At 33.1% G+C, this 12,074-nt stretch overlaps 1 protein-coding gene across 1 annotated transcript; it reads left to right on the top strand.

Annotated features, from left to right (window-relative positions):
• The first annotated feature begins 9,441 nt into the window (after positions 1 to 9,441).
• LOC113772925 (salutaridinol 7-O-acetyltransferase-like) lies at positions 9,442 to 12,074 on the top strand. The gene is made up of 2 exons (XM_027317424.1): positions 9,442 to 9,695; positions 10,521 to 12,074. The coding sequence occupies exons 1-2, from the start codon at positions 9,442 to 9,444 to the stop codon at positions 11,890 to 11,892; spliced, it is 1,626 nt and encodes a 541-aa protein (XP_027173225.1). The 3' UTR covers positions 11,893 to 12,074.

Raw genomic sequence — 12,074 nt, 5'->3', positions numbered from 1 at the left:
GCAACGATATTGGTCTATTGCATGAAACCAAGAAATTTCTAACTAAGAATTTTGAGATGAAAGATCTTGGTGATGCATCTTTTGTGTTAGGCATACAGATACACCGTGATCGCTCTCGGGGTATTTTAGGACTATCACAAAAGGGCTATATCGAAAAGGTCCTTAAAAGATATGGCATGCAAAATTGTAAACCAGGTGACACCCCTGTGGCTAAAGGAGACAAATTTAGTCTTGAGCAGTGTCCCAAGAATGCTTTTGAGGAAAGAGAGATGCAAAAGATTCCTTATGCCTCAGCAGTAGGGAGTCTAAAGTATGCTCAAGTATGTACGCGTCCGGATATTGCATACATTACTGGAATGTTGGGTAGATATTTGAGTAATCCTGGATTAGATCATTGGAAAGCAACCAAACGGGTCTTACGGTATCTACAGAAAACAAAAGACTACATGCTCACGTATCGGAAGTCAGATGAGTTGGAGATCATTGGGTATACTGATTCCGATTATGCTGGATGCAAAGATACTATGAAGTCAACGTCAGGCTATGTCTACTTGTTGGCTGGAGGTGCCATATCCTGGAAGAGTGCTAAACAGTCCCTCATAGCATCTTCCACTATGGCTGCAGAGTTTATAGCTTGTTATGAGGCATCCAATCAGGGAATTTGGCTGCGAAATTTCGTCACAGGATTACGTGTAGTGGATGGCATTGAAAGACCACTCAAATTATTCTGTGACAATAAGTCAGCAGTCTTATATTCCAATAACAATAGGAGCTCGACCAAATCTAAACATATAGATATCAAGTTCCTGACTGTTAAAGAAAGAGTGCAGAATGGACAGTTATCAATAGAGCACATCGGGACAAACTCCATGGTTGCGGATCCGCTTACTAAGGCATTGCCACCCAAAATGTTTCATGAGCATACTGCTCATATGGGTGTCGTGTTAAATGATGTATAGTTTTTGTGGGAGTTTGTTATTTTAAATGCTCTTATGATATTTTTCAGTTATTAAGGATTTAAGGATATTTTATGCATAAATAAAGTTTGGATTTATTTGCACTCTAATTTTGGTATGGTTTGATCTCATAAAATTTAAGGTGGACCAGTTGGAAATAGGCATGTTTTGGTCACATTACATGAAATTTTCATGCTACACATCCACATCATAATTCATGTCATTCAATTGCATTGATATATGTGACCATTGATGGGTCGAGTTACGAAATTGTAACAAAGGCCGCTTTGATCCTATATTGGTGTAATTGATGGACCGAATTGGTTGCAGATACATTGTGATAATGACAGTAAAGTTGAGCTCATACGGTTAATTGCAAAATATAATTATAAGGTTACACATATAGTCCAAGTGGGAGATTGTTGGATCCTTAATCCAACATTGGACTTATATGTGAATAATTATGTATTGCAAACTGTCAATTAAGGTTAAACCCAATTAAAGTGATCAAATATAGTTTGGGTTTAATGTATCTAATAGGATGTGGGCCCTTTTATGTGTAGAAACTTATGGGCTCCTATTTCAATGATGGGCTGAAATAGGGCTCCAAAGGTAACAGGAATGTTACCTATAAATAGGGTTATGGTCCCCAGGTCACAGGTATCGTTTTAGTTGTCGTATTCCCTAATACCACAAAATACCTCTTCCCTGATATCCCATCGTCAGGAAAGATACCAGAGAGAAACTAAAGGCCTCTCTCAAAGGATCGGTGAATACCTGTTGACCTGGAAGGCCACCCCAAATCTCTAGGAATTCAAGTATCAAGTTTATCAATATGGATTCAGGTACGCTTCCGCTATTTTATCGTTTATTTATTTCTTAATAATCGCCATATAGTTCTTGGGTTCAATAGGTGATGGTTTTCACCAGTGGTTAAATTTAGATAACCACCCTTACAGTTATGCCATATACAACATACACATACTTGCCTGGAACGATTGCACCTGCAACCGTTCCTGCCCCTAGTCGTCATTCATTGCAGGATCGAACTATTATTGGAAATCATAGCTTCACTGTGAAGGAGCATGGAAAAGACTTAGCTCCGGTTTTCAAAGATGGTCCAAATTACGTTACTTTACTTAGTCAAATGGTGTTAAACTATTGAATTTTTGAAAATTAAGTTTACCTAAATTTTAACAGTATATAAATAACTATCAAAATGTTTGCGAAAAGATGATAGGATAAAATCTGCCAAGTACCAATGAATGATCGATCAAAACAAAGCAACTCATCAGAAGAATTTATCCAAAAAAAAAAAGAAAAATATCTCACTATCCTTTGAGCTCTTTCATTTTAATAGCTAAAATATGTTTCAAGCAAATTATAAATCATACAATACTAAAATCCGTACACAAGATAACTTCGTTAGAGCATCTCCAACCGCATGGAGTAAGCGGTGTAATGTCTAACAGCTTAAGAGTTGGTCACACGGCCACCACGGCCGTGTAATATCCATTGTGGCCGTGTAATGGGTGGGCCACCCCATTATAAAATTTAGCCGTTGGAAAACTTTTGCCCAACAAATAAGCAGTGTATTTGATTTAAATTATGTAATATTAGGTTATGGAAATCAAACTAATTACATAAAGAATTATTAATTAAATATGGATTATTATGATATAATCGCATTTGAGGTATCACATATTTGTTTAACATTCTGCATAATTATTTTTCAAAAAATAACAATATATTATTTTTGAGAGATAGAAAAAGATATATTGTTCAAACTTAGAAATGAATAATATTATTTTTAGAAAATAAAAATTCAAAAGGTAAAAAATTTAATGAAACTTAATACTTTATTTTTTAAAAATAACAAAATTATTTTTAAAAATTACTTTATTTATTTATGGAATATGAGTTATGCATTATTAAAATAAATATTTGATTTAATTGTGGACTCATGCTATTACACATTGTGGAGTGTAATCCATTGTGAGTGGAAGTGTAATAAAAAAGAAGAAAGTGGAATGCTGACGTGGCATGTGGATTACGCTCTAAAGAATGTAAACCATTGTGGATGCCCTTATGGGTATCTTAGTTGGTGGACGCTTGGCATGTGTTAAAACGTTAATATACGAGTTTGGTTTATTGAAGAATTTTTTGAAGTTGCCACCCAACTTTCAAGTTACGTGCACTTTTCTTTACCAAGTGTCATACTTACACTTTTCTTCTTAAAAAGGTGGCATAAGGACGGAATAAAATTTACCTTGTTATGAAAATTGCCTTATTTTTGTTTTAAGTAGTAACATGTAATGAGAGTGAGGGAAGGGCTTCCTGCTACGTGAGAAACGTCATAATACGGTTGCGTCGGGATTCAAATTAGATTTTTCTATTTTTCTCACATATCAAGTTTTGTCTTTATAGATATAGATTTAATAATTGAGTCAAACCACATTAATCTTGTATCTACTCGAAGTTTCATGTTTTTTATTTGTTTCCTTTAAATTGTCATGCACTTAATTTTCAATGATTCTTCGTTAGCACTTGGATCTCAGCATCTAGTATAATATCATAGCTAGGTTTTGGTTAATTGTTGATATTAAGTGAGTTGCGGTAATTTTCAATTCAATAATTTAATAGAAAAAGAATATTCATGTCAAAAAGACTTGGCATTGAAGGGAAAGGATCGAAAGACAACAAACGTAGAGGATATTTGACAGTAAATTTGGGCAAGTGATTCAGAAGACATGGAAAAACAGAGTCCAATGTTAAATTAGGATGTAATTTAGTGGAAATGTTCTTAACAATTTCCAATGGTATGTACTTGATGTTGGATGTATTTCAGTTTTGTTGTTTGAGCGGTATGATATATGTATCAAAAAAATCCAAAAAAAAAAAAAATCTAACTCTCATGCATCCCGAGACTCTCAAAGTTACGAGATTTTCATTAATGGTGGAATTTTAAAAAGCACACACGGGGGAGACAATATTGTGAAGGGGAAAAGTATGGTGATTTAAAAAAAAAAAATTTGTTTCTTGATTACCTCAATAGTTGGGAGCAGAATTAAAAAAGGGATCCAAGATTACTTTCAAGTTGTAAGTAGTGGTGAAAAGGAAAATCCTACAAACTTAAGTCAACTGAAAGTTGGACTCGGATTAGCTATGTATACATGGACATTACAGCAACGTAATAATTTGGTATGTATAACTACACATCAAGCTTTTTGGTGGAGATTATTAGGAAATTACTTATTTTGTTTAGGTAATTTTTATTTTGTGTGACAAGTAAATACTTTTCTAGTAATTTATACGTATTTGGAGTAGTTGCTAAGAAATTTTGTATTTATATACATTTGGAAATCAGGTAAGTTATTTTTTATTATTATTGAAGTATTTGTCAAGTAATATATCCTATAAATTGAAGGGACTGTCATATCATAAATTAAAGTACACAAAAAGGAGTCATGTGTTATAGATGAGAGTGAGAAAAAGGACTTTGGTATATGAGAAACATTACACAAGGGTTGGGTTTAGAAAATAAGATATGCTATGGACTAATTTAAAACTTTATATGATGAAAAGTTTACTATTTTTGAATAACTTGGATTTTCAAAAATAAAATTTTAAATTATAAGTTGAAACAAATAAATTTCATCTCAATTTCAATTATATCTATCAAAAAATAATCTTAAATCCAACCCAAAAATACCACAATATTTTAAAATTATACAAAATTCGCGTCTATGAGAATTTAGACATTGTGAACTTAAATTTTAATTTACGTTTTTGGGATTTAGAGATTGCAATTTAAAAAAGGAAGTTTGGAGTTTGAAAGAAATCAAGAGAATCGAAAATAGAAATGCAAACTTGATAAGGAAAAAAAATGAGATAAAAGTGAGTGGTTGTGGCATTAAATAATTAGTCTTTAGATTTTTTAAAATTTTTTTGACCGATTTTCTTTAGATTTTTTAAAATTTGTTTAATTATGTACTAACTAATATGAAATTCTTTATGAGAATGATTTATACATTAAGCGAGTGCTTTTCTCTTTTTTTTTTTAATTACATAAACCAAATTATAGATATTGTTTCTAAGAATGATTTTTATGTTATGCAGAGGACAGTAATGCTGAAATGTTTATTTTTAAATTGATATGCTGAAATTTTAACGCTATAGGGTCAATAACTGCACCTACGCTAATAGCTCGGTAGTGTCAAGATCTATAGCGGTAACCTTCTTTGGACCCAAATCATCGTGGTATTGGACCACAATCTTCCTGCCACTGGGGGGAAAGGGAAAAAAAAGAAGGACAAATCGCAAAACACAATTTTCATAGGACGTAAGAAGTAATAATTTTGACTCAAAGTTCTTTTCATGCACTGTTTGATTGAAACTATCATTAACACACCATGTGCTAAATAGTCTAGAAGACGTGATTAAAATGATTCGGTAATTCTAACTTACCTCCCAAGTTCATAGGCAGAGCACACCTGTCGTATGAAGATTCAAAGTTGTGTACATAGTTCCTAATTTCTGCCGGCGCAGACACAGATTATTACCTATACACAAAGGAATTACCAACAAATAGTGAAAATTGGGGCCTGCGCTGGGTTGGTCTGCTGGTGGAAGTAGCCTCCTTAGGTGAGTTCCACCTGGGTTCGATTCCGGGCAGCAAACCAGTTGTTATCGTCTTCAATATCGGTCGGGCCCGCTCTGCTGGAGCGTTGTGGGATTAGTCGGGTATAGACCCGGATACCCACAGTGATGACAAAAAAAAAAAATTAGTGAAAATTGGGACCAAACTTTTGTAATTTGAAAACTTCGGGGACCAAAATGCATCATCGTTTATAAGGGACTCAATAAGTATAAATTCCAAATGTTATGGACCCATTGTGACATAGATATCACACATTTGCATGTGGCATCAATCGTATACAACTAACGTTTGCAGGGTAAGGTTTTGTCGGTTGCTTCTATGGTGGAAAGCTGAGTCATCTTTGCATGGGGGGAAGCAGTAATAGGAACAGGACAACAAAGTTTGGTGAGCCAGATAATAGACAAAAATGAAATTTGCAACCGAAGACAGGCAAGAACCGGTAATGAACAAGGGGCCGTAGTTTAATTTTGGCGCTTCCTTAAGATGAAGTCTGTTTTCGTGAAGGAATAAAGATGTCGTTTTTGTGTTTTCAGTTCAAGCATCCGTGAGATTTTTTTACCTAATGCAACATCTCCAATTATATTAAAATGGCGTCTTTATCTCTTTGGGAATTCGAAATACATTTTAAAGTGGTGTTTTTTCTATTTTGTTTAAAGTAATTTATCCAATTTTTGTCATTTAATTTTTTAATTCTATTTATTGGTTCAAAAGCATTTTTCCTTTATTGCATTTATCCTTTTAATTCTTTTTTAATATAATTTAACCAACTTTTTCTTTTTTCTTTAAGCAAAATACTATTCCTATAATTTGTGAATGGCTATCCCAACTATCGATGATTACGCAAAGGTATATACATGAAAATTTTCAATTGAGTAATTACATTTGTGAATTATTCTACCATAGCAATAATCACAAATAACCAAGAAATCTTGACAATTCAAAGGTTCGTACACTTCTTGCAAATCCCAAATGCATAGATGAAATTCACAATTTGGAAGCATATGATCTTATAATTTTACTGTTATACCCATCATTCAAATCTCTCAAATTTGAGATGTTAATCGCGTGCATTTTTTTTGTGTGTAGCTTAACCACTATTTCATCTTGTTTCTTGAGTTTCTCTATGGTTCTAAGATAATAAGGGTGCTTTTTTTGTTAAAACAAAAAAAAAAGAAAAAGGTTGGCTAAATTACATTAAACAAAAGAAAAACATAGTTAAAAGAAGGTAAGTGCAATGAACAAAAAATTGCTTTTGAACAAATAAAGAAAGGGAAAAATGTTAAATGATGAAAGTTGGATAAATTACTTTAAACAAAAAAAAAAAGAAATAGCAAATGTGAAGATTGTGTAAATATAGTTACTCTATTATTAAGATGGAGCACTTAAAGAAACCTAGGTGACAATAAGTCATTGAGTGCTTGAAAAATCCCAAATCAAAATGATCCTCATATATACTTTAAACCCTTATCTAAATACGTTAAATTGAACATGGGAGCATAACTTGACATCTAAACATCGTTGCTTCCGAGTTAATAGTTAAAATGCCTTAAATTTAGTGTACTCATCAAGTTTGTGATTTATAATCCATCATATTCATTATAACTAGTGGAAAATATTAATAGTTAAAAAGACTCGAAATTTGATATTGCACTTGTCAAATTTGTGATTTGTAGTCGGTCATGTTCATTACAACTAATGGCAGACTTAGGACCTAATATAGTACAATCTAATTATTTGGTGGGGGAGATATTCACTATTTGAAACAATTGCATTATCACTAGGAGTGAGATTTGGAATTTGATTATAACTAGTGCTCATGCACATCCAATGTGGGTGCAATAAAAAAAATATAATATTTATGATCATATACTTTAAATATATTTTTTATTATCAAAACAAATTTTAATCTTCTAAATACTTTTCATAAATATTTTTAAAATAATTTTATATTAGTAATTATAATATTTATGGGTAGTTATGTTGAAAACATATACTTAAATAGTTAAAAGTAAAAATAGTCATGGGTAGTTATAGATAGTTAAAGTAAAAGTAGTTTTTATCATGGCAAAAAGAAAAGTTCAATTTTTATAGGAAAAAAAGTTATATCCCATTCATAATTAAACAAATGATCAAATTCATATTCATTTTTGTCAATTTATATTTACTTTTGTCGCTAAAAAAGTAAAATTTGACATTTTTGTATATAAAAATTATTACATATGAGTCATGTGATAATTTTAGACTAAAAAGTGGTTGAAACTCAGGTTGGGACCAAAAATTGTGAATTTGAATTTGTAAGATATATAAAATTAAATATTTTAAAAGTAAAAGATGAAAAAATTCATTTAACGAAATGTGAAAGATATTTTAAATGATTTTTCCTAAAAATATTTATTATTCAGTATGCAAGAATTGAATTTTTTCCAATTATAAATATTTCTTGTAATAATAATTAACAAAAAACCAATTTCATAACTATAACCCAGTTGGTACCAATATGGCATGTTAAGCTTGGGATTGTAATTCTGAAAACACGACTGGTATGTTAAGCACCGTGTCAGTAATAACAAAACTCAGGTTTTATAAATAGTCCGTTTTCCACCCTAAATGTTAAGCACCTTGTTAAAAATAGTCCGTTTGACACCCTAATTCATTGAGACGGCGCCGCGCAGACTCTACTTGACTAAAACCCTACAATCTCTTGTGTTGACTTGCGTTTGAAAAGAAAAAAATAACACCTGATATGATTGGGAGTTTGGCAGACCCTGTTTGTGTATAAACAAAGAAAAACTTTGGGGAACTTAAGGCCTTAGTTCTGAATTATGTGCCATTAGTGTAGTGGCAAGTGGTTTCCTATCACACTTTCAAAACATTAATTTAATAAATTAATGGGGCTTTGTATGGATAGCAAATTTTTGTAAAAAAAATTTTCGCTTGTATTATAAATATATTTTTTAATTCACCTTTTTATTTCACATATATCACATCATAAAAAATATTATAATAATTATTTTAAATAATTATTTGAAATAATATTTTATCCATACAATACTTTCAGATAATATAATGTCGTATTTATCTGATCTCTGACAATTTATCTTTTAACTCTCATGTAAGTCCATTTAAACCTCTCCCCTCTTATAATTAGTTTAGAGTAGAAGGAAGATGCTTCGTTGTCGTTGCAGAAAAAAAAGGAAAGAAAACAAAAGAAAAAAACAAAATCACTATTGTAATGTATCTCTTTCTTGATTGTCAATTTGTCAGGGCGGCCAGGGTCAAGCTTAGGCTCCGGTCAGGGAGGAGAAAATAAAGAATTTGATAGTATGAAAGCGACAAAAATGAACACATGGGAACAAAAAAAAATTGTAGAATAATGAACTTTCACATTCATACGCTGCCCTAATAAGCAATATTATTATAACGTAAATTTCAATATAAACCCTCCCCAGGGGACGAAAATCTTTTAAGTGCACAAGGCACAAGGAACGCCAGCCTAATGGCATCTCTTGGTATTTATAGGGCTTTTTACTCTTATTGTTATTCCAGTACAGCATCTATAGTTTCACTAATTTATTTAATCACCCAACCAAACCCAATTTATATTAGTATTTGTTTTTAGCTCCTTCGGACGATAATAGGCTTTACCGGTCACCTTCTCTCAACTGGGCCCCAACATGGATAGAGATGCTTGTGCTGACTGCTGTCCTATACTTCTAACACTCTATCTGCCGACGGTGGGTTGTTCAACCCACTTTCCACCATAGAAAGGACGAAGTTTTGTCTGTATAGTCACCATTCATCAGTACCTTAACACTCCCATCGATCATGAGGTGGTTCATTTCAAGATTAGCATTACCCACAAGAAGGGAGTCATTATTGGGATCAAAATGCCATCTCTTCTCGTTGCCCCGCCAATCGACAAGAAACCATATTGCTGATGGTTCTGCAGGAACTGCCAAACCAGCGCTGTTTGGCTGCAAACGTGCATCGAAAGGGTATTATAATGAAAATTTCATGAACAGGCAGAGTAATGGCCATGTCTATACTTTTCCCAGTTCTGGCATTGCTGGCTCAAGAAGGTATGTATGTAAACTTTTTTCTTTCTTTCTTTCTTTCTTCATTACTCTTTAGAATACGTAGTATTTTTTTTTTTTTTTTGGTTGTCCATGACTATTGGAGGGAAGTTTTTTCAATTTCTTTTTATTATAGACAAGGGGAAAGACAAATTGGGAAAACAAAAAAGAAAACAAAAATAACTAGAAAGGACAGAAGAGACTCCTTTGCTAAAACTGAGTGTCAATTTTAGGCTGTGACATGAGGAGAAGTTCTTGAATTAAAGGGTTTCAACTTCGAGATACATGTAATTGTAGATAGGAAAATATACATTTTCTTTTTTGGTATGCTCAAAAGTACATTTTGCACTAGAATTAGTAGAGAGGACCTTTCATCATTTCACGGTAATGACATAGCAAAAATTTCATGTTATGAGTTTTGTTCTTTGTTTATGATATTATGGAATAGTTCTAAACGTCCCAAAAATTCATCACAATAACGTGAAGTTATTGAAACTCTAGCTAATTATGTTTTTCTCGTCCAAAAGCAATAATTATTCGTGAATTTGATAATACTCTTATTCATATTGCTTTCTTTTTATTGTCATTGGCAGGAAAATTAGGACTTTCTCAATTTATAGGGGAGTAATTCATTTACTACAACGTACTAGTATAATTTGAAAATTATCACTCAAAAGCAGAACTGCTAATTAAACAGCCCCAGACGAGCTGATCTTAAATATGAAAAACAAACAACAAAGTTTATTTTTCCATAAATTTAAAATTTTAATTTTATGATAATTTTATCCTCTTTTGTAATGGCTAAAAATTCTTCTAAACATGTCCCTGCAGCATTCATTCGAGTGTCAATCAGAAAACTGAATATATGGACATAGAAATTATCTCCAAGGAAGAAATCAAGCCAGCATCTCCAACTCCCCCTGAGTTGAGAACCTTTAGGTTTTCAATCTTGGATCAGCTTACTCGTGACTCTTATACAAATATATTGTTCTTTTTCTCCCCAAGAAAACAACAAGGCACTTTTCTCAACGATGTTATTTCCCAAAGAAGTCGATGTCTAAAGGAATCACTATCAAAAACCTTAGTACCCTTCTATCCACTAGCAGGAAAAATCAAAGATAATTTGCATATTGAGTGTAATGATGATGGAGTTTACTACGTCGAAACTCAAACCAATATTGGACTGTTAGATTTTCTGAGGAAGCCTGAAAATGAGTTCATGAACCAGCTATGTCCATTTCATCCAGATTCCACGGAATTATTGTCAAAAAGTTATCCTATCATGGTTCAAGTAAACATGTTTTACTGTGGTGGTATTGCCATTTGCTTGAGTGCTTCCCACAAGATTTTTGATGGTCTCTCAGTTTCTACATTTATGCAATCTTGGGCAGCTACAGCACGCGAATCAACAGTACAAATAAATCCCAGTTTTATTTCATCTTCCTTATTTCCTCCCATTTTGGATATGTACCAAGATTCACCTCCTGTGGTCTCCAAACCACAAAAGAACGAGCCTAAATATGCTACAAGCAGATTTGTGTTCGATAGCTCGGCCTTGGCTGCTCTTAAATCCAAGGCAGCTACATCAACATCTTCCGCGAAACCAAGTTCAGCCAAGGCTGTTATGGGACTTCTATGGAAATCTGCCATAGCAGCTTGGAAAGTAAGGTCTGTTTTGTTTATCCCGGTGAATCTGAGGACAAAAGTTTCGCCCCCTTTATCACCTCATTCACTAGGAAATATCATCTGGTTGGCTCGTGCTAAATGTTGTGACAATCCTAAGCTAGAGCTGGAATTGCTGGTAAACAAGATCTCAAATTCCATTGGTACAATGAACGCTGATTTTGTTGAATCTATAAATGGTGAGAATGGGATTCAGAAGCTGATGGGAGCCTTAAAAGATTTCCATGAAGCGTTCTATGACCCTAATAGTATGGCTGAATGTATCTATATCAGCAGCATCCGCAAGACTGGTTTTTATGAGGCTGATTTTGGATGGGGAAAGCCCATATGGACATGCATTGCGCGTGGAAACAGAGATTTACACGGATTGGGAAATATTGCTCATCTGATCGAAACAAAATCTGGTGATGGGATTGAAGCATTGGTGACCATGAAAGAAGAGTACATGGCTACACTGGAGAAAAATCAGGAGCTTCTCCATTATGCTTCTTTAAATCCTAGCCCTCTTGATTCAAGCTAGCTTTTCAGCATGTTTTGTCTGGCTATGTTTCAAATCCTACAAAGCAATTGTGAAGGTTGGATTGTTATCAAAAGAAGGTTGTAGGAACAGAAAACCATGAATTTGTGTATTATTCTCCATTGGTTTGTTGACTTGCGTTTGAAAAGAAAAAAATAACACCTGATATGATTGGGAGTTTGGCA

Source organism: Coffea eugenioides, chromosome 1, assembly GCF_003713205.1.
Source record: "Coffea eugenioides isolate CCC68of chromosome 1, Ceug_1.0, whole genome shotgun sequence".
NCBI classification, from domain to species: domain Eukaryota; kingdom Viridiplantae; phylum Streptophyta; class Magnoliopsida; order Gentianales; family Rubiaceae; genus Coffea; species Coffea eugenioides.
This window is presented reverse-complemented; position numbering and strand designations above follow the sequence as displayed.

Bases quoted from the DNA above. Each gene is read 5' to 3' on its own strand.
- LOC113772925 (XM_027317424.1), top strand. From the start codon at position 9,442: ATGAGGTGGTTCATTTCAAGATTAGCATTACCCACAAGAAGGGAGTCA. The intron at 9,696-10,520 runs GTATGTATGTAA...ATGTCCCTGCAG, and splicing joins GGCATTGCTGGCTCAAGAAG to CATTCATTCGAGTGTCAATC.